At 39.0% G+C, this 21,926-nt stretch overlaps 6 protein-coding genes across 6 annotated transcripts; 5 read left to right on the top strand and 1 right to left on the bottom strand.

Moving 5' to 3' along the window:
* Nucleotides 1-1,102: 1,102 nt before the first annotated feature.
* LOC125205343 (U-box domain-containing protein 9-like) lies at nt 1,103-3,474 on the top strand. The gene is made up of 2 exons (XM_048104215.2): nt 1,103-1,503; nt 2,240-3,474. Exons 1-2 carry the CDS (start codon nt 1,219-1,221, stop codon nt 3,305-3,307), a joined length of 1,353 nt encoding a protein of 450 aa, XP_047960172.1. The 5' UTR covers nt 1,103-1,218; the 3' UTR covers nt 3,308-3,474.
* Nucleotides 3,475-4,343: 869 nt separating this feature from the next.
* Nucleotides 4,344-8,502, top strand: LOC125189379 (putative receptor-like protein kinase At1g11050). The gene is made up of 7 exons (XM_048086662.2): nt 4,344-4,440; nt 4,690-5,253; nt 5,637-5,663; nt 6,293-6,742; nt 7,053-7,168; nt 7,867-8,127; nt 8,280-8,502. Exons 1-7 carry the CDS (start codon nt 4,344-4,346, stop codon nt 8,475-8,477), a joined length of 1,713 nt encoding a protein of 570 aa, XP_047942619.2. The 3' UTR covers nt 8,478-8,502.
* A 1,368-nt stretch (nt 8,503-9,870) lies between these two features.
* Nucleotides 9,871-12,996, top strand: LOC125202452 (putative serine/threonine-protein kinase PBL25). The gene is made up of 5 exons (XM_048100845.2): nt 9,871-10,279; nt 10,725-10,918; nt 11,001-11,184; nt 11,269-11,657; nt 11,957-12,996. The coding sequence occupies exons 1-5, from the start codon at nt 10,171-10,173 to the stop codon at nt 12,632-12,634; spliced, it is 1,554 nt and encodes a 517-aa protein (XP_047956802.1). The 5' UTR covers nt 9,871-10,170; the 3' UTR covers nt 12,635-12,996.
* Nucleotides 12,997-14,043: 1,047 nt separating this feature from the next.
* On the top strand, nt 14,044-15,536 carry LOC125201482 (UDP-arabinopyranose mutase). The gene is made up of 3 exons (XM_089064550.1): nt 14,044-14,184; nt 15,192-15,321; nt 15,396-15,536. The coding sequence occupies exons 1-3, from the start codon at nt 14,071-14,073 to the stop codon at nt 15,413-15,415; spliced, it is 264 nt and encodes an 87-aa protein (XP_088920676.1). The 5' UTR covers nt 14,044-14,070; the 3' UTR covers nt 15,416-15,536.
* RGP5 (Alpha-1,4-glucan-protein synthase family protein) lies at nt 15,492-16,702 on the top strand. The gene has a single exon (XM_089064549.1). The coding sequence runs from the start codon at nt 15,492-15,494 to the stop codon at nt 16,536-16,538; it is 1,047 nt and encodes a 348-aa protein (XP_088920675.1). The 3' UTR covers nt 16,539-16,702.
* A 173-nt stretch (nt 16,703-16,875) lies between these two features.
* On the bottom strand, nt 16,876-21,926 carry LOC125211474 (sterol 3-beta-glucosyltransferase UGT80A2-like). The gene is made up of 14 exons (XM_048111291.2): nt 21,590-21,926; nt 20,364-20,536; nt 20,022-20,261; nt 19,753-19,864; nt 19,455-19,625; nt 19,210-19,273; nt 19,019-19,076; nt 18,767-18,944; nt 18,528-18,658; nt 18,127-18,229; nt 17,987-18,063; nt 17,797-17,844; nt 17,566-17,715; nt 16,876-17,338 (listed from the first exon to the last, which is right to left on the bottom strand). The coding sequence occupies exons 1-14, from the start codon at nt 21,708-21,710 to the stop codon at nt 17,159-17,161; spliced, it is 1,806 nt and encodes a 601-aa protein (XP_047967248.1). The 5' UTR covers nt 21,711-21,926; the 3' UTR covers nt 16,876-17,158.

The raw sequence follows: 21,926 nt of genomic DNA, 5'->3' as shown, positions 1-21,926 counted from the left end.
AATAAATTTAACTTTACCAAAATCTCCAAAATTGAGGATGGGCAATCATATTTGTCACATATTCCCTAATTTTTTCCCACGTGAAGAGAATAAAATTTCACTTTCAACATATTGTAGTAAATCTTTTGATATAAATTGGGCCGGGCTGATATATTTTGGGCTAATTGATCTCTCTTACAAGCCCGATGAATAAAAAATTATTAAAATAAAAATGATTAATAGTAGATCCAAACTTCTTTTACAGTAATACTCTTGATGCATACGAATATCTTTATTTGAAAAGACAATATAAAATCCAAACTTATAATACTCAACTATGATATAACTTCAATCCCCTAGTTCAAATTATGGCACCACAATTAGTTTGGATACATAAAAAAAAAGACAAAATTGATCACCAAAATTTCATTATAAAAGGTGGCCACAAATGACCAAAGCAATTTTGTCAGCACTAATCAATCTAAATTTGAATTTCAATCATCCAAAATATGTAAATATAAAATTGGCCTTATCTACAAGTTAATCAAATGGAATCTCTTTAAGCTTTGTCCAATCAAAATCCCATTTCCTTCTTCGCTTTAGTTTTTAAAAAATGACATAAACTCAATATTTTAATTGACCACTAATTTTTGAAAATGAAAGGGAAAGGGGCTTTGAAGGTGTCGGCATTGGAATTATTGTTTAGTCATTTTCATTAAACCAATTGAGAAAATAAATAAGAGTACTTATTTTTGCCACGAAATAGCACCTTTTTGATACGTGTATTAATTTGTGATTAAAATTCAAATGGTTTTTCACTTGCTATAACAAAAAGTCATAGCAATAAAGTTCCCCTTTTATAAGGGAAAAGGTAAACTTTTCTTATATATAGCAATGCATTTCTTTATATATTAAACATTTCCAAAACTATACTACACGAAAGAAAAAAAAAACGAATTAATGGACTAATAATAAAATATTTCCTTTTCTTTAATGGCATAGAAAATACAATCGAAAATCAGCCGTTAATAATTTAAATAATCGATCATAAATTATTTTTAAATTATACTAGTGTGATTTTTCATTTTTTAAAATTTAAATAAAATAAAATAAAAAACGGTTAGAGTCATGCCAAATGTAACCACCGAAATGCTTTTCTCCCAAATGCGAGTAGCGCCACTCCATCAAATCCTCTCTGATTTCGTGTAAATCTTTGAATTTTTTGGTTTTTTTCAAGAAATGGAGGAAATTGGAGGAACGGAGAGGGTTTTGGAGCTGAAGAAGGAGCTGCGGAGAGTGACGGAAGCGTTGATGGTGGATGATGAGGAGGATGGCGATTTGGGGGTTACTGATCATGCAATTGAGACATTGCGTGCCCTAAAGGAGTTGGAGCTGAGACGGAGTGATTTTGGTGAGGGGGTTGTGAAGCTGAAGAATCTGGAATTGCAAGAGCCGCCTCGGGAATTCCGGTGCCCAATTTCTGGGGTTTTGATGAAGGAGCCTGTTGTTGCTGCCTCTGGTCAGGTTAGACTATTGTTCCCCCTTCTATTGAGAGAGAGAGAGTCTGTGTTTCAATGGTTATCTGTGTCTTGCATTGTAGGATTTGATTTTGAGGGAAATTGTTTGTATAATTGAAGTGTAGGGTACTAATAGAGAGGGAGAGTGTGTGTTTATGTGTGTTTTAGGAATTGATTTTGATGAAACTTGTTTGCAATTGCTGTGTAGAAATAGTGAGAATATATGTATCTTGCATTTTAGGGCTTGATTTTGTGGGAATTTGTTTGCAAAATTGAAGTATAGGGACTAAATAGAGAGAAGAGATTGTTTGTGTGTGTGTGTGTTTTCAATTAATATCATGATTTGATTTTGCTTGAATCTATTTGCAATTGCAGTAGAGAGAGAGAGAGCTAGAGATTGTGTCTGGCTGTGTGTTTGAAGGATTTGATTTTGTTGAAAATTGTTTGCAATTGATGTATAGAGGTGTGTGTGTGTTTCTATAAGAATTATGTTTTGGGATTTGATTTTTGGTTGAATTTGTTTGTAATAGCTGAATAGGAAACTATATACTACATTTATATTGAGAGGGATAGAGAGATTGTTGTCTTCCATCTTGTTCAAAATTTGCAGTTACAGTGAAATACTCTGGTTTTGCTTCTTTTGAATGATTTTGATTGAACTTGTTTCAAACTGAATTGCATCAATCTCTCTCTTTCTCAACAATTAATTGATCTCAAATTACTTGAATCTTGATTTCTTGCAGACATTTGAGGAGTTATCAATTCGAAAATGGCTAAATGAGGGCAACACAAAATGCCCAACGACTCATCAACTACTGCCTCACACTGCCCTAATCCCAAATCACTCAATCAAGAACATGATCACCAGCTGGCGCAACGCCACTGGAAAAGGCGACGCGCGCCCTACTCGTGCTGATGATCCCGGACCAAACCTGACTAGGGAACATCTGGTAAAGCTGCTCGAGACTCTCCCGGATCAGACTTCCTCTGTGGGAGAGCTCCGTCTCCTCACAGCCTGTTCCTCCTCTGCCCGCGCCCTCATTGGTGAGATCAGCGGCGCCATACCCCGACTCCTCTCTCCATTCTTGATCGAGAGGTGCTACTCCGATCCCGTATTGTACGAGGATATGGTTGAAACGATCTTGAACATTTCCGTTGATCACTCGTGCCAGACGAAGATCTTGGAAGGGGGCACGACCACGACCACATCGGCCATAATTTCATTCCTCTCGGACGCATTGAGGAGTAAGAATAGCGACACGAGAGGCCACGCCGCTGCTGCCCTTTCCACCCTATCGGCCCTTGATGCAAACAAGGCCGTGATTGGAGAATCGGACGCGATCAAGCCGCTGATCAAGCTCTTGGAAGAAGGGCATCCATTGGTTTCAAGAGATGCTGCTTTTGCTATCCTCAATTTGTGCACATTGGTTGAAAATAGGGAGAGAGCTCTCTCCCATGGAGCGGTCACGGTCGTCATTGACAAGATTGTTGCTCGTGTCTTCCTCGATGAAATGCTCGAGATCCTCGCACGTTTCTCCGGCCACCGGAAGGCTGTGGAGGAGATGGAACAGCGCAATATGGTGTCGTGTCTACTTAGTATATTAGGAGAAGATGTTGGTGAACGTTGTAAGGAAAATTGTGTGGCCATTGTGTATAGTATGTGTTATAGTGATCCTAGGAAGCTAGTTATGATAACCGAACGTGAGGCTCTCTCTCGTGTAGCGAAGACCGGGACGTCGAGGGCAAAGAGGAAGGCGACCGGTCTTCTCGAGAGGCTAGATAGGTTCGCTTTCGTCTCATACACTATGTAGAGGTTGGTCAATTTCGGGCGTTCGGGTCAATTTAGGGATAAATAGGGAACCATTATTGATCATATTTTGTAATGAAAAGTGTAAATGAAGTAGTATATGTTAATGACCATTCAATTGAAGACTGTAATTGCAACAATATTTGGAGGGTATACTTGAATTATTGGGAATTTGTACTTGGGTTGGAAGAGTATTTTGGGCATGTGCATTAACAAGAGAATTGGGCTTGGGCTTGGGCTTGGGCTTGGCCTGGGTTATTTTTCAGTTTTGGTTGAAATTCATTATTCCATGCATTTTTGCTCAAAAAAGCCCATATACATATACTTTTGGTTGAGGAGTACATGTCTTATGTAATCATTATTTTTGTTTAATCATGCCGATATTAGTCTTGTTTATTTGTTTGATTTAATTATAATACTTCTACTTAAAATTTATATTGACGTTATTAATATAACTAGTAACAAATCAAAGTTCGATTTGTTTTTATTCCTTTTTATAAAGGTATGAAAAAAATAGATCGAGCTTAAAGATAAGCAAACTGACCATTATCTATTTATCTGTAGCTAAATATTTTAATAATGAGTCAATGTTCAATTCACTATAACTTTTAAATAAGAAAAATAGCTTTAGTGATTCATTTGATCAAACAGTTTGCGCTGCATTTTCCGCCGCCATAAAATTGATCCCTATCCATTACTATTGTCTATGAATCATCATCATGCACATAGCTCAAATTTTGAACCAAATCCAGTGTATAATTTAATTTGATCCCTATTTCAAAATGCTGAGTTTACAATAATGTGTGGTTTCTTGATTAATTCGAAACACGTATAGAGCCCACATTTCAGTAAAGGGGTGGATTTTTGAGTGTCAAAATGTTTTGATGATTCCTAGGTTCATTTCTTCAGGAGCAAATTACTAAGCAGTAAATTTATACTAATCTCTCTATGTACAGGTATATAAGTTCATTACATGAATTTATAAAAAAAGAAAATGCTTTCCATTAATAAATAAAATTAATTGTGATATGATTAGTAAGATGGAAGAAAGATTCATTAAATTCAATTTCCTTTGTTTTACTCTAATCTCACTCTTTCATGCTGCAGTTCATTCTTTCCCATCACCAGGAGATCCAGGTTTTTATTCATCATAAATTTTCATTTTTAAAATTTTTATTTTTCAAATATTTTGTTACTATCTTAAGATCAAAGTGATGTTAATTTGTTAATTATGTGTCACAATTCTTTAAATTGTAAAAAAAAATATCTATTTTATGGCAAAGACAATAAATTTTTGTCTTCGCCGTATTATTATATTTTTATTTTCTTTAGTTTTTTTTAAGGTACTTAAATTGGATCAGTGATGGATTTTTAGGTTTCTTCCAGCTTGCAGGTTAGACTTCACTGCATTCCCCTACAAACCTATCGGTGGATGCATGGACATCCACGAGAGGCTCGGCGATTGGAAGGGCTACCCTAAGTCGAGTTGTTGTCAACACGCGCTAGCCTTTTTCGCGCACGGACTAGCCCTTCGCGCAGCGAGGGATCCGTCCGGCGCCATTTTCGTCCCACAATCTCAGTGGAGCGACTGCAGCGGGCCTGTCCCGCTGCAGCCGGCCGTGTCCATCAACACGTGTGGGTTCTCCGACTTCTACTACGGGAGCAGCAAATGCTCGAGTCTACACTTGACACGTGTCGACAAGAGCGTCGTGGACCGGTGCTCCCTTTTCGGGCCCACCTCGTTTGACGAGGCGTGTGGGAGTTGTAACTCAGCCATTGAGAATGAAGTTGGGAAATTGTTGGATGATTTGGCAGCGGAAAGGAATGACGTGGAAGAGTCCGTGTGCCGCGTGGCTGTCATCGTGGCAATCATGGTGGGGACGAATAATCGGACGGTAGGGATTGAGAGCGGTGATCTCGAGAGGTGCTTGCCAGGTTTGAGTGGGGCAGGTATATGTTTCAATCTCGTATTTTATTTAATTAGTACTCCCTCCGTCCCCCATTACTTGACACAGTTTGCCATTTTGGTCCGTCCCCCATTACTTGACACACTTCACTTTTTCCATTTTTGATAGTTGACCCCATATTCCACTAACTCATTTTTACTCACATTTATTATAAAACTAATACTTTAAAAGTAGGACCCACATCCCACCAACTTTTTCAACACACTTTCCATTACATTTCTTAAAAACCGTGCCGGGTCAAACCGTGTCAAGTAATAGGGGACGGAGGGAGTACGTTATATTAATGTGAAAATATTGATTTTATGAAATTTTACATTGGAATAAACCAAAAAATCTCTATCTAATTTCCTTTTTTATCTTTTGCAGATCCAGAGAAATTTATCAAGCTCAATTGTAAGCTAAAAACTCTCATTCTAAGCAATTTAGATCAATTTTAGATATAATGATCTACTCTTTGATTTTATATATATTCTTAATCTAGTTATAAATATAACAGATCTTTCATATTTTGGGATTAAATTTCCACGCCTTTCAATTTTTGGGATTAAATTCATCCACCAATATATGAGATTGAAACACACAAACTTTTTCATTTTAGGAGAATTTTACTGAAATCCCATATTGGATAGCTTGGCCAATTCTTGTATTTTGTGAGGGAAGAAAATTATAAAAAAATTGAAAATTTTCATTTGGTAATTTGGTCAATTCTTGTATTTCTCGAGGGAATAGAATTTTTTTTAAAAAAAAAAAAAAAAAAAAAGCGAAAAATATAAAGATTTTCTAAAATGAAAAGTTTGCACGCCAAAGGAAAATCTCTCGTTCAGTAGTTTGGTACAATCTTGTATTTTGTGAGGAAAAAGAATTTTAGAAAAAGAGAGAAAATAAGAGAAAAATACAAAAATTCCCTGAATCAAAAGTTTCACGTGCCTCGATCTCATATCTCGAAGGACATTCGATTTTAATCCCAAAAACTGAAAGGCCTTCGTATGTTATGAAATCTCACCATTCATTAACTTGACCAGACGGCGTAGCTGCAGCCCTTGTGGCAGCGATTCTGGTGGCTCTCGGCGTCATCGCGGTGTTCCACCGTGTGAGGCAGAAATCGAAGAAGAAGAAGAGGAAAAACAACAACAAGAATATAGGCCTGAGCAAAGAACTCATCACAAAATGCTCAGGCCTCTACCGATTCTCCATAGAGGAGATCGAAAACGCCATGACCCCCGAGAAGAAGTACCTCGGCCGCGGCAGCGCCGGCGAGGTCTTCGCCGGCCAGCTGCCCAGCGGCCAGCTCGTCGCCATCAAGCAGCTGTTCCGGAGCAGCGCTTCCGACACCTTCGCCAGAGAGATCGACGGCCTGTCGAGGGTTCGGCACCTGAATCTCGTGTGTCTGTTTGGCTGCTGCGTCGATGGGGAACAGCAGTATTTGGTGTATGAATACTGCCCCAATGGGAATCTTGCTGAGCATCTCTTGAGTATGGTTTTCTTGAATCTTAGTACTACCTTCGTCCCCCAAAATTTTTCCCGATTTGACTCGGTACGAGTTTTAAGAAATGTAATTAAAAGTGAGTTGGAAATAGTTAGTGGAAGGTGGGTCAAACTTTTATATATTAGTTTTATAATAAAATGTGAGTAGGAATGAGTTTGTGGAAAATGAGGATGGGACAAATTTTAGGGGATGGACGAAAATAGAAAAGTGGGACAAATTTTCAGGAACGGAGATAGTAGAATCTTTTGTTTGTCTTGATAGTGTGTGTGTCCTATTTAATGAGGAATCTTTTACAGGTGAAGAATGTGTCTTGACTTGGGAATTGAGGGTGAGGATTTTGAGGGATTGTGCAGCTGCTCTCAAATATTTGCATTATCACATGAGTGGATGCATTGTTCATAGAGATATCAAGGTATTTAAATTGCGAAATTTGGTTAAATTCTAGTGAGTTAGGTTAAAAAAGTGATAATTGCGTAGTACTTTCAACGTAGTTTGATTTTCCTCGTGAATTTTAAATGTTGCATGAAAAGTCAATAATGTTATCAAACTGTGTAAATTTCTCATCCGACCCGACCCGATATATTTCTAACACAAACTTATCTTATGTGACGCGCCAGAAGCGTGACTTGGCAAATGACAAATTTGGGGTTCAATTCAAATTGTGGAATTAATGCTACTTTTATGCTAAATTCGATTTGTATGTTTACATTGATTTATATGTTGAATTCGATTTGTATGTTTTCATTTGTCCTACTTGTATGTCTGTGATAGTCCAAGGTCAGAGATTGCAAAAATAGAAGAGAAATAATCAGAACCAATGGAGTTTTGTCAAGTCACGCCTTTGGCGCGCCACGTAGGATAAGTAATTGTGTCGGAAATCTATCGGGTCGGGTTGGACGGGAAATTTACACAGTTTGGTAAAATTCATGACTTTTCATACTATATTTAAAGTTAACGGGAAAAATCAAACTCTGTTAAAAATTCATGATTTTATAGGTAATTTGACTTTTTTTTTAATTGTCATTTTAGTGTACAAAAGTACATCTTTTGGTTATGTCACATTTATCACTTTTCTAGTCCTAATTCAGTATCATGTGTTTCCTCTTGCAGTTGACAAACATTCTTTTATGTCATGATCTCGTAGCGAAGCTTTCGGATTTCGGACTAGCCAAAATGTTGGGGATGGAAGAGAGCAGGGTTTTCACCGATGTTCGAGGAACCATAGGCTACATGGACCCCGAATACATAGTCAGTGCCAAACTCACTTGCTCGAGCGATATCTACAGCTTCGGCATCGTCATACTGCAGCTCTTGTCCGGACAGAGAGTGTTCGACCTTGACCTCGCCGCCAGGGACCAGCTCACAAGAAAGGTACGTGCAGTGACGGAGACGGGAACTTTTAATTTCAACCATTTTAGGACATAAGGGTGCCATTTTTAAAAAATTGGGAATTTTTTTTAACACCTTAACGTGATTTTTCTGCGCCCGTCACTGACTGGCGACATGTATTGAAATTGTTGCAGGCGAAGGATGTGAACGCGGGATTAAGGCCGTTATCGGAGTTCCAAGATCCTCGAATGGGAGATGTAAACAGTGTAGACTTGCAATCCATTTTGGAAATTGCAGTGTTGTGCACTGCTAGTTCGAGCCGAGGTCGTCCCACCATAGACTTGGTCTGCAATGAAATGGAGAGAGCTTGGAGAAACACTTGTTCCACTTAAAATATGTTGTTTATACTTTCAAATGTTTGGGGTGATGCTAATTAAGAGTCTTGTATTAGATAGTCTCATAGTTTACAAATCCTCATTTGAAATCTTTTATCCATCTTTTCAAATACTAGCACCGTCCCCCAAATATTATCCCACTTTAATCCGACACGAATTTTAAGAAATGTAATGGAAAGTAAATTAAAAAAGTTAGTGGATTGTGGGTCCTTCTTTTATATATTACTCCCTCCGTCCGATAGGAGTCCCGTTTTTCCATTTTAGTCCGTCCGCAAATAAGAGTCTCGGTTCACTTTACCATAAATGGTAATAGAGTCACACCTTCTACTAACTCATTTCACTCACATTTCATTTAAAACTAATATATACAAGTGGGACATCTATTCCACTAACTTTTTTCCACCTACTTTTCTTAACATTTATTGAAACTCGTGCCCCCATGAATGGGACTCCTAATGGCAGATGAAGGGAGTAGTTTTATAATAAAATGTGAGTAGTAATGAGTTAGTGGAATATGAGATCCACTACTAAAAATGGTAAAAAGTGAAATGAGACAAACTTTAAGGGACGGACGAAAATAAAAAAAATGGGACAAACATTCAGGGACTAGGTAGTATAATCTAGCTAATTACTTATGTTCTTCCCTCATCTATTGCTTTTTTAACTTCAATTTCTTAACTTACTTCAATTTTATTTGGGATATTGGCATCTAATATCATAGAACTTTCAAAAAGTTGTGTTTTTCCCATGAATTTTAAAATTGGCAAATAATATCACAACTTTATTCAGGGTTTGTTTTTTTCCACGAATGAAAAAAATTCATGTTATTTTAATAGATTGAAGAACAATTTTGGAGGGTGTGCTTCAAGAAAAACTATCTTCAAAAATTGAAAAACTTGAAGCTCTCAAAATTATTGTCGAGAAATTACGAAAAAAAATTATTTGTGGGAATTTATTTGATTGGTGGAAAGTAACAAACTCGGAGTAAAGTTCATGATATTATTTGCCAATTTCAAAGTTCGTGGGAAAAATCCAACTTTTTTAAAGTTCCATGATATTAAACGCCAATATCCCATTTTATTTTTATTTGCATAAGATAAAGGAAATAACAATGGCTATATGTAGAGAAAAATAGGCTTGAGGAATAAGAAATTTTATAATCCAAATGTACTCCTCATTTTTCTTTCTTCAATATGGAATAGTACTAGAAATTTTGTGATTTGCATTAGCATTAGAGAGAGTGTGAAAAATAGGAAAGTAGAGAGAGAGAAATTGGAAGAGAGAAAGCCACAGAAATGTCCTAAAACATCTCTGGTGTTGAATGAGCAAATTGCAAGGAAAAGTTTCCCACCCAACCAAAAAAGCAGCTTCCCAATAAACCAGCAAATTCCTCTTCTTCTCCAAATGATTTTCTTTCCTCCACCTTTCCACCTTTTCTTCCCACGACAGCCTTCCTTCGGGGTCCTTCATTCTTCTCTGGTGTGGAGGACCCATAACCCCACGCCTTCTCTCTCTCTCTCTTTAGAAATCCAATCTTTTGATTGAGTTAGCAAGAATTTTTGTGGGCCGGAGGAGGAAGACTCGAGTGTGTTTTGGAGGGAGAAAATTCGTTTCATTTTTGGTGCTCCTTTGATTCTTGAAAAAAAGGAGCAGAGTTTTGTTTTGAGAGTCAGCTTGTGAGTGAGACGACATGAGCTGCTTCCCATGTTTTCAAAACAAGGACGACGACGATGAGGAGGATACCAAGAATATTCCCGTTGCTCAGCCTAAGAATTTCTCCCCGCGAGCCAACCCTCCCGGTATCCTTTCCTTTTCCTTTATTGTGTTACTTTACGGGACCCGACATGGGACGTGTAAAGTCACTACATGCCATGCAAAATTTAGAAGTTTGGTCAAATTCTGATAAAAAAACAAATTGTAAATTTAAGTTTTTAACATTATCAAATTGTTTTGTATATGAGTGAAACAATTTAAAAAAAAATTACTACTAAAACATTATTTGTGATTTCAAACGTTATAAGACTGACTAGAACTTGATCAAATTTAGTGGTTTAAACAAATATTATTCCTTAGAAAAAAAAGAAATTTAGTTCGTCGGGAAAGCTTTGCATGGAACGTATAAAGTCACGGCTTTCGATGAGAAATTAAGTTGTTCTCAAAAAGCAATTTGTTTATGGGGGAGAAAATGAGGCATTTTGGTTGAGCAAATCATTCTATGTTTCTTTGTTAATTTTTTTTTTGCAGTGACTAATAGCCAAGATTTTAAAGATCCATTCGAAGATAGCAGAAATGATGTGGAACTCGAAGAAGATAACAGCACCGTTAAATCTTTCACCTTCCGCGAAATCGCCACCGCCACCAAGAACTTCCGCCAGGAATGCCTGTTGGGCGAAGGAGGGTTCGGGAAAGTATTCAAGGGGACGATCCAATCCGGCGAGGTAAAGTCCAGTATTTTTAAAGAGGATCAATAATGGTTCCCCAGTTTATACGAGGATATGTTTGACTTTCCTGTCTTAATAGGTCGTTGCTGTAAGGCAACTTGAGAGGAACACCGGAGGCAAGGACTTCGTGTTCGATATCTCGAATCTGAGTCTCCTTCGCCACCCGAATCTAGTGAAGATGGTCGGATACTGTGGCGAAGGCGAGCAGAGGCATATGGTGTACGAGTACATGCCGTCCGGTTCTTTGAAGAGCTTTTTATTTGGTAAAAAAATTGTTTACGAGGCGTTTACTTTGAGTGATAGGATAGACTGAAACGAGTGCTTTTTTCATTGTTATGCTCGTGCAGACCGTCATGATGGGCAGAAACCGTTGAATTGGTCTGAGAGGATGAAGATTGCATACGGTATTGCAGCAGGGCTCGAGTACCTGCACGAGAAGGCGGACCCCGTGGTCATATACCGCGACTTGAGATCCTCGAACGTGCTCCTCACCGACACGATGAGCCCTAAGCTCTCGGATTACGGGCTTGCCAAGATCGTTGCAGGTGACAACAAGATGCATATGTCCGTGATGACGGGTTTCAATGGATATTGCGCCCCTGAATTTGAGAAGAATGGGGAGCTTACGATTAAGTCGGATGTGTATAGTTTTGGAGTCGTGATGCTCGAGCTCATCACGGGGCGTAAGGCCTTGGATACCTCGCTGCCACAGGAAGAGCAGAGCTTGGTTAGTTGGGTAAGTATAGTTGTACTATTTCAATTTTGTTATACAAAACCTTATCTGTCAAATTATTGGACGCTCGGCCAAATATAGTATTCGGCCGAGCCAGAATTCCATTTTGATTTGACAACCCTAATGAGAGGGGCTTTTGTGTAATTTTTGGACTGGACTTAGCCCAATTTTTGAAACACGACCTAGCCTGGCCAGAAGTTGGCCCAGGCCGTGTTTGATAGTTTTATATTAATAGAGTGAAATACGAGACGGTAACAAGAAACTTTACTTGTATTGGACCTAACCGTGCGTATATTGAACAGGCACACCCACTCTTCAAGGATCCATCCAAGTACCCGGACATGGCCGATCCTCTCCTCAGGAAAGGGTTCCCGGTGACGGGGTTGAACCAAGCCATCGGAATGGCGGCCATGTGCCTCCAGGAGGAGCCGATAGCGAGGCCTTTGATCAGCGACATATCGGCCGCGATCAGCTTCCTCGCTATGGCACCTCCTCAGGCACCTCTCCCCGAAGATGAACCTGCTCCTGCCCCATCAAAAGCCGGTGGAGAGGGCCATAAACATGAGGATAGTTCCTCAGAAAGTGAGGAGGAATCCGACGAGGAGGAGGAAGAACAAAAACAACCCGAACCTATAAAACACGAGCAATCTGATTATAGCTCAGACGAGGATTACTCTGGCTCAGAGGCAGAGGAAGCAAAGCCGAAAGTAGAGAAGATAAAGAGCCGCTCGGAAACAAAAAGCAATAACAAGAAACCGGGGAAGGTCGAATCAAGAAGAAGCTACTCGTCATCAGATGATGACGAGTTGCCTCTCCCTCTTCCCATTCAACAATACCCCAAGTACGACCTCAACCTCGACCTCGACCAGTTTAGCTCGAGTAGCGATGATGAGAACTGGGACGGTGGAGACGACGACGTCCCCCACATCAACGAGCTACAACGCCCTACCCGCGGGGGGAGCATCGATGAGGGCCATTGAAATGAAGCAACAACATGGAGAAGCTAAGCACCATTGCATCTTATCTTATTCATAAATGGCTTTTTTGGGAGATCAAGTAGGTGAATCATTTTGATCAAACACTTATGTTTTCACCATTGGAAGATCAAGATTTCTTCAACCTAAAGATATCCACACACTTATGTATAGGGCATTGAGGTATATGATGAAGAGTCAACATTTTTTTCTCCTCTCATTTTTTAAAGCTTTACTAGGTTTTTTTCAAGTGAAAATGCAAGTAATTATTTTTAAGTACTATTTTGATTCCATTGTATAATGTGAATCATAATATGTGGATTACCTTACATTAGTATGCTCAGCGGCTTTAAGCATGCTGTTTTTTTTTTCTTTTTCTATATAATACATAGTTTGAATCGTCGTTTCTTGAAAAATCGTGTGTCATGTGTATATTTATAATGTCACTGAAAATTAACTGCGCAAACAATCAAATTTACACACATATAACCTCTGTAACTTATGAATCTCCAAAACTTATACTATATTCATTATTTTAGTGTATCAAGTCTTAAATCTAAAGTCACTAGTCGATAAAAATTGGACAATAAATTTGCCCATTCCATAGATTTTAATGTGGATCAAAGTTCACAATATTTTTTCAAAGTCAATACGTATATTCATACTAGTAATTAATTGTGCAAATGCACCACTTATAATTACACAATAACATGAAATTTTATCCAACCATATAAATAAATACATATAGACTTATAATCAATGTCGAACTAATTTTAAAAACTGAACTGTTAAACTCGTCATAGTTAGCTTGTTTTAAGTCATTGTAAGACATTGTTAGTTTATTATAGGTCATGCTTGGTTTGTTTTATGTCATTTTATAAAATTCGAATTTGAAAAATGCGGATGTCATTTTTAAACCATTTTAGGTTATGCTTACTATCATGATATAAAACAGTCTAAGAATGACCTTCATATTGTCTAAAAATAATCTTTGGGTGTTGTTCTGGGGCAATAAGATTGTGTTTTGCTATGACATAACTAAATACATATATGCCTAATTTATTTTAAAAATAATTTCCTTATTCATTGACAATGGTAACATTTTTTTTTCTTATTAAAGACAAAGTAAAAAAAATGAATAAATCTACGCTACTTACATCATATGACAACATACTTAACACCACCATTTTTTAATAGTCCATTAGTTTTATTAATATAATTATACGATTTTACAGAATTTAGTGTTATTATCTAATGCTTTGGTCGGCCCAATATTGAACATTTTCTTGATTTTTTCTTACAGATCTGTCGATTCCAGAGGGTGACGGTGAAAACATGGCACCTTTAATTCTCCCTCAAGCCATATATTTTTTAATCAAAGCCCAATTAAACTGAGAGCGCAAGAGACGGAGAGAGCACGATCAAAATCAATCGGTATATGAATGAGAAATCCGCCCACTCTTCTTTCACTCGCAATTGACTCTGCTGTCCTTAATTTCTCTCGAATTTCCGATCTCTCCTTCGTCCCCGACCATATTCTTCTTGATCTCTTCCAGGTATTGTGTATGATCCGTCCTGATTTTGTGTATCCGCGTTGCGTTTTTTGATATTCTGAAGAAATAAAATTTTGATCTTTTTGGGGGTTTTTTTGGATGGAAGTGTTTTGGATGTTAGTTTTGTGTGTGAATTTGGGTCTAATTGTTTGTTTTGAATATTTATTGGGATTTTAGTTAAATACTAAGATTATTAGGAAGGAATGGAAATGGATTTGATTATGCTGATGAATTTAGCTTAAGGTGAAATTTGATTTGGAGCTGTGGAATATTGTTATCTATGGTGGTTTTAAATTTTTAATAGCAATAAAAGTAAATATTATCTGAGCTACGAATTCTGCTTCAAAGGAGAGTGATGTTGAAATGCAAAGCATCAAATTGATTAGCTTACCTCAATAGAATTTTATGATCACTAAGCTAGAACTGCGGAAATGGTTATTTATGATCTAAAGAATTTCAAAGTATTGTGTTGAAACACTGGCTGAAATAACATGTGGCGTGCGATTAGAAACGTTTAGTGTGTGTACACGGCTGTCCTTCCCTTTCCTTTGTTGTTTATTGAAAATGGGATGAGCTCTTGCAAAGAAATCTCGGGCGTGTATGCCTGTGTAGTGCGTGTGTCGACTAGCCAAAGTTCAGAATTTACATTTCTCGTATCTTTCGTTCAGTTGCGACTTAATTCTACTTGCTCTGACATATCAGCGATGAGTCTTGTAGAAGTCAAGAGTTATTGATGCATAACATGATAGGAAATAGCCTCAGTTCTCAATCTCATATTCGACTGAGTGTAATGTGTTTATTATTTTCTTTTCTATCACTCACCATCTTGAGTTCCTGATTGGTATAATCAACTTTATAAAATGTGTTGAGAAACAACTCGATGAATCTGATAATGGAACCTATGATGACTTTCTTCTTTGTCGAGTTCAATGTATAACATTTATGCATGATCATCTGATTTCTACCATCTTGCTATAGATTCTTAGCTAAAATTTATTTTTAACTGGTAGAGGATATTAATAGCTGGAAAATTGAATGAGAAGATTTTGAAGTTATTCATCGCAACGGGTAAAGAAGAAGTCCTTTCTTTCATTGAGTCACTTAATATCCGACAACCCCTGGTTCCTGTTCTTCCAACTAGTGAGTTATCTCGTCAATAAACCATGTTCTTTGATTTCGATTGGTGCATTTATTTATCTCCCGAATCCTGGCAGGATGCTCTGAGAGATTTTGAGGAAAGCTGGAAATTTGCCATCACCTGAGATATTGCTCGTTATATTCGATTGTTGCTTTACTAGAATCCTGAAACAATGTCTGAGGTTATCATTAAAAATGACGAGGTGGACATTGTCATTGGCGCTATTCAGTCTGATCTCACATCGTTCATGGAAGCATGGAGACCGTTCTTTTCGAATTTCCACCTAATAGTCGTCAAGGATCCCGAACTAAAAGAGGAACTCAAGATTCCCGGTGGATTCAACCTGCACGTCTATACAAAGTCCGACATTGATAGAGTTGTTGGCTTGTCAGCGGGTAGTATTTCTTTCGCTGGCTATGCTTGCCGCTACTTTGGCTATCTTGTGTCGCGTAAGAAATACATCATCTCGGTTGATGATGACTGTGTCCCTGCCAAGAACAGCAGGGGGGAGTTGATTGATCCGATATCGCAGCATATCATCAATCTCTCGACCCCAGCCACTCCTTTCTTCTTCAACACTCTCTACGATCCTTACTGCGAGGGGGCTGATTTTGTCCGGGGCTATCCTTTCAGTTTACGAAGTGGAGTAGAATGCGGCCTCTCATGTGGGCTGTGGCTCAACCTGGCCGACTTTGACGCACCTACGCAGGCACTGAAGCCTTCGTTGAAGAATACTCGGTACGTCGATGCGGTTCTGACAGTGCCAGCAAGGTCTATGCTGCCCGTGAGCGGGATCAACATCGCGTTCAACGCTGAGCTGGTCGGGCCTGCACTGACGCCGGCGTTTCGGCTGGCGAAGGAGGGGAACCTGAGGTGGGAGACGGTCGAGGATATATGGACCGGGATGTGCGTTAAGGTCATCTGCGACCACCTGAGGCTCGGCGTGAAGAGCGGGATCCCGTACGTGTGGAGGCAGGAGCGAGGCAACGCGATAGAGAGCTTGAAGAAGGAGTGGGAAGGCGTGAAGCTTATGGAGGACGTCGTCCCGTTCTTCCAGTCGCTGAGGCTGTCGGAGACGTCTGTGACGGCGGAGGACTGCGTGGCGGAGATCGCTGCGGCCGTGAAGGAGCGGCTGGGGTCCGTGAATCCGAAGTTCGTGAGCGCGGCGGCGACGATGGTGGAGTGGTTGAAGCTGTGGAAGAGGGTGCGAGGTCAGTAGTTGAGGTATGTGTTTCCATTGGTTGGAGTTGTGTTTCTGTTGATGAATTGAAACTCTGTTTGAGGTTCTGGGATTATGATTTTAGCTTTCCACTGTTGAAGGATGTCTCAAGCTATATAACTCATTTTTTATTTTGGCAAAAAATTACTCTTTATTATTTCTTATTTTATTACCTCTTTTATGTATTTTAAGTACTCCACTTAATACACTAAACACCAAAATAATGAATTAACCATATAAGTTTTCATGATTTAAGAACTGAAAACTATTGCATATTCAAAATTTCCACTAGAGAATTACAATTTGAACTATTAAAATAAATGATGTTTTACCAAAATAATTTTGAAGTAGCTATATTAGAAAGGGAAGCTGATACTTAAAAGTAAGCTGATTATCAGTAGAAATATGGCCACATTCATAATCAACAAAGACACTATTTCCAGACAATAATTCATCATCAACAATACTGGCATCTTATATCTATAGCTAGGGACTGGCAGCTTCGATTTTTCAATAATGTCGGAGTTTATAAGAACCCCGGCTACTGCCAACGAGCATGAGCAGACGAAGCACTATTTGCAATCGAAATCTCTTAATGTGTGAAGCTGGGATGATTGCCTTCAGGCAGTCGAACAATTGAAGCAACACCTGAAAGGAAACGAGCGGGAACGAGGGCGGGGCTTCTCAGGCTTCGCCTCTAGACTCTCGCGTGGAAAATGTTTATAGAAAGCTTGCACAGCTCCCGTAACACCGTCTTCGTGTTCCATCGCTCTTGCAAGTTCTTCGGCCTGCCTTTTTACCTGCGCCAAATGACACATTACTCATGGGGAACATGAATTTTGAATCATAAGGTCGTCACTCTACCAACTAACTAAGCCAACCGGTTATACTTTCTAGGCTTATAAATATAAACAAGAATCTAATCGAATATGCCTAGCGTTTATCTAGTCAATAGGCCTTGCGCACGACAAACCATCAAGATTCGCGAAATTAGATACTACTATTAACGGAGAAAAATTCTTGATACCTCGGGATCTAGCATGAACCGGATGGCGGAAACCAATTTGTCCAATGTGAATTGGTCGACGGGGATTGGTTCAGGACCCACTCCTCTGGCATGTACCTGCTCTCCCCAAAATGGTTGGTCTCCGAAGAATGGTATAACCGTCGTTGGGCACTACAAGGCAGTAAGAAAAGCATATGAGAAAGGATAGCAAATGCACGAATTCTTGAGTAGCGCGAGAAAGAATGCAATTACAGCAGCTTTAAGACCAGCAGCCGTTGTTCCAGCGCCTCCATGGTGAACCTCCAGTACGTGCAACAAAAGCCAAATTAGATCGCCTAGTGTCGTGCCATCAACATGTACCCAACAAGCTGGGAGAGCCACAACATATGCAAAAAACTTGGGAGCACTGCAGAAACTTGGATAAATGCACAAAATGACTTACCACAGCTGCACATCGAGTAAACAACCAATCGTGGGGGCAGTTATCCAGTAAGTAGACGAAGTCTTTCGTCTCTGCCACTGAGGGTAAAGATAATTATCAGACGAGATCATTTTGTTTATTGGAACATAAAGAGAACATACAGTTTCCCAAGCCGCCCCAGCCTTTGTTAATGATACCGCGCTGTTCGGTGATTTCAAGAGCTCGAACAATTATCTGAGTCATTTTTTCAGGCTCTTCCACAGGCTGACAAACAGAAAAACAGATGGAGTTTCGATATTTTGTATAAAGATATCAGTATTCGAGAACTAAGCAAAATTTCTTGAAGAATTTTAGATCAGCGATCTCAAATGGCCCCAGCCCTCAATAAGCTGAACTATGACTGAACCAAGGGCATTGCTTTTCTAGAGACCAAGAAATCGGACATTAAACAGACGAGAGAATGAAAAAATGGAAGTGCAATATGGCAGTCTTCTTTCCTTAGATTGCAAAAAACAAAATAAATAAATAAAACAGGAAGAAAAACAACATGATAGATACTTACAAGACTTCCAAATCCAATGTAGATAGGCTTTTTACCATCATTAAGCCAATTCACTAGTGAATCTGGAGGTACGTAATTTGAAGCGAGGTCGAGGAAACAAAAGCCCACCACATCAATCTTTGGCCCCCAGTCTGCAGACTCAGAAAGATAAGCACAACACACGTAATTTTAGCTGAATATTAAAAAACGAGTCTCCATTCTAAAAATATGCATAGAGAATAGGGACAGAGAGAACTCGCCTTTTGGTTTAGGAACGAGGTGGGGACTCCAAATGTATGCATAAGGAATGTCAGGAGGAGAACTATGAGAATTGCTTAGATATGTAACAGGCCTCAATTTTAGTTCTTTCTTCCTGAACTCGTTTATCATATCACGTATTCCCAGCCAGATTAAACCGTCGACAATTTGGTAGGATAACTGCAAGAAAAAAAGCCAATGAGTTTGTGATATTGTGTCGGATCAGTAGTAAGGTATATGATCTACTAGCTCACTTTATATGCAACCGGTTGCTTTACACGAGAAAGAGGATGTGGAAATTCACTTGTTGGTCTGTGTGCAAGCATGGGGGAAAAATACAGTGAATAATATATCGATAATTTCCGGAATGACCTCCTACATTTTGGTGCAACATAACTGCTAGAATGAAGGGGGCTGAGGATAGAGAAATGCACGACACACTTACGTCCATGGCATAGTGAAAATTATGTGCAGCGGTACATCAAGTGCCTCGGAAACATGTGTATGTCCTGAGCAAGAAGTTCTGCACTTAATCAGACAAATACGCCTTGCAAATGTTATGTGAAAAATGAGAATTATTGTATCCAAAGCATCATCGACTCAATCCAGGTTAACAAGCATGAACAGTTTATTTGTATCGAAGGAAAAATATATGAAACTAAGCCGAATGGGATATGCGTCGTGTCTTACCGTACGCAGGAGGGTTGGCAATTATTGCATTTGCCTTGAAAGGGATATCGGTATCGGGATCAGGAGCCTTACATGCTTGGTGCAGGGAGAAAATGATTTCTTTTATTTGGCTTCTTTGAATTTGTATTTCAGAAGGTCCCGATGGCAAGAAGCCTTTATTCTTAACCATGTCTGCAAAAAAAGAATACCAGTGTACATTACATTAATTAGTCTATACGAAAACCATCTATCATAAACAACTTGGAGAGCTGACAATTGGAAAGGCGAGAAATGAATATATTCCTAATTAAGAACTCACAAGCAGCAAGGACTTTCGGGTCTCCACCGAGAGGATAAAATTCCAATCCAGATGTCAACACAAAGTCCTTGAAATTCGAGTGAGTGGCAAGTCGTACCCTATGACCATCTGCCTGCCAACAAAATTCAGCATCAATTGTTCAAAGGAGACTTCTACGGGGGGGAAATATGGAGTAAAAATAGATGAAAATTAATAAACTTAAGCTAGAAGAATGGTTGAAGTAAGAACTCGTATGGAGGCATGCATAGTAAGAGAATCATTCCAGCAACCTGTAAACGTTTTCCAATGGCAACAAACGGTTGGACGTCTCCCCTTGTCCCAACGATTAGCATTACAATCTGAAGAGGAGGTAGCAATCTTGCATCTCCAGCTTCTTTATCTCCATCTCCACAATATGTATCTTTGGTACCAAAATCAAGTTGTTGGTTGCTAACACTAATATCTCCGGGAACGTCGAGTTTTACAGTTCCATCTTTCTGAACGGTGGCCAGCCGTAGCAACATTTTAAGCTGTCAAAAGTAGCTATCAAATATTTTTGAAATTCGATGGTAGAAATCAAAATCTGATATACAGACATCACAAAAAATCTCATATCACAATCAAGAATCAACCTTCCTTTTAGAGAGCACGTTTTTATCGAAAAACTGTTTTGCCAAGACTATAGAGTGCTCATGTTTCTTTTTCTCAATTGTGCTAAGCTTTCTGGACGTGGGATCTGAATGCTGTTCTGCCAACTTCTCCATGCGTCCAGATTTCTTGCTGAGAAGATTCCTGTCAACCGATCCTAAGCAATGCAGATCAGACATAACAGGAAATGGATGCACAAAAAACTCGTTCAAACACAGTGCACAAAAAAAAACATAAGAAAATAAAATGGGATATTTTGCAGTAATCTATAACTCAAAACGAAGGGACACAGAGAAATTTTCAGGATATATAAATTACAATAATACAGTTCTCGGCCATGAATAATTTATACAGCATAAAATGAAGTGTCGGCTCCAAATCCCTAATATGCGGCATCTCCATTATTGAAAACACCCATTCCCTTCAATTTCTTGAGACTGTCTAGTCCTTTTCACTATACCCTCATCTCAGATACCGTTCAAGGCCTAAAACCGGCCTATGGTGATAGCAATACAGTTACACCTACCTTCATATTTCCGGTATTGCAACTACTAAATTGAAGTAGCACAATAACCAGCATAGACCATGTGGACTCTTTAAAAAGGGAAAGTCTTCTTAAAAGTTCTTCATGATTTCAGTTTCCATCTAATTCAATGCCATTAATAGCTTCCAGAGTAGACTTATTAAATCACTAGCAGCCAATAGGTTTACAAAATCCCCAAAATGTGAAATTCATGAAACTTTTCTTGCGTTGTATAAAATGTCAATCATTCGGGGTAGTCCTGCTTTTGCAAGTCCCCCCGAAGCTAAGCGAAAAGGAGCTAACGCTAAGTTATGGAGCCTGAAAGTACTGAGCATCTAGTCCACACCTTTGGCCGGATTAGAGCCGCCTTGTCTCGTTTAATTGTATACGGAAATAAAGTGAAAATCCCTGGCTTGACAATGCCTCACAAACTACCTAACCTCCTAAGTGAAGCTATTCCTTTAAAGCCTGGTCTCAACTCCTAAGCAACTACTATTATCAAATGATTAATTGGATAAATCATCTAAAAATTCAAGAATAAAAGTAGCAGGGGAAACATATACTCAACACTCAACAGGGCATTGTACCCTGAGCTTCCGCAAGTTGTACATCCCAAAACACAAACAAAATCCCTAGACAAAATCTCAGCTAAAAAATCATCTTCTTCTCTGAAACAATGAGTATTACCTGAATATCTCAACCTGCAATGATCCCCCGAAACCCCATTGCTGCCCTCACTCTTCTTCAATCCATCAGCTCCATTTTCTCTCTCTATCTCCACCTCAAAATCGACAGGAACTTCCGCCATTACAGCTCCAGAAAATTCGACCCTGAAACCTTAATTTTATCGTGAAAAAGAAACACTTTTTAATTTTTATGCTGCATTCACTCGAAAAAAGAGGATGCCTTGGCCATTTTTTCATGCATGCAAATGGGAGTAAAGGGAAAAATGTGGGGTCGGCCTGGCCCAGAAAAGTGCTAATGCCCTCCCCTTTTTTGCTTTGGAGAATTGTTTTATAATGCA

This window comes from Salvia hispanica, chromosome 2 (assembly GCF_029641045.1).
Source record: "Salvia hispanica isolate PSC_SH4W2 chromosome 2, Shi_PSC_v1, whole genome shotgun sequence".
In the NCBI taxonomy this organism is placed as follows: Eukaryota; Viridiplantae; Streptophyta; class Magnoliopsida; order Lamiales; family Lamiaceae; genus Salvia; species Salvia hispanica.
The sequence above is the reverse complement of the archived record's forward strand: the minus strand, read 5'-3'. Positions and strand labels throughout refer to the sequence as shown.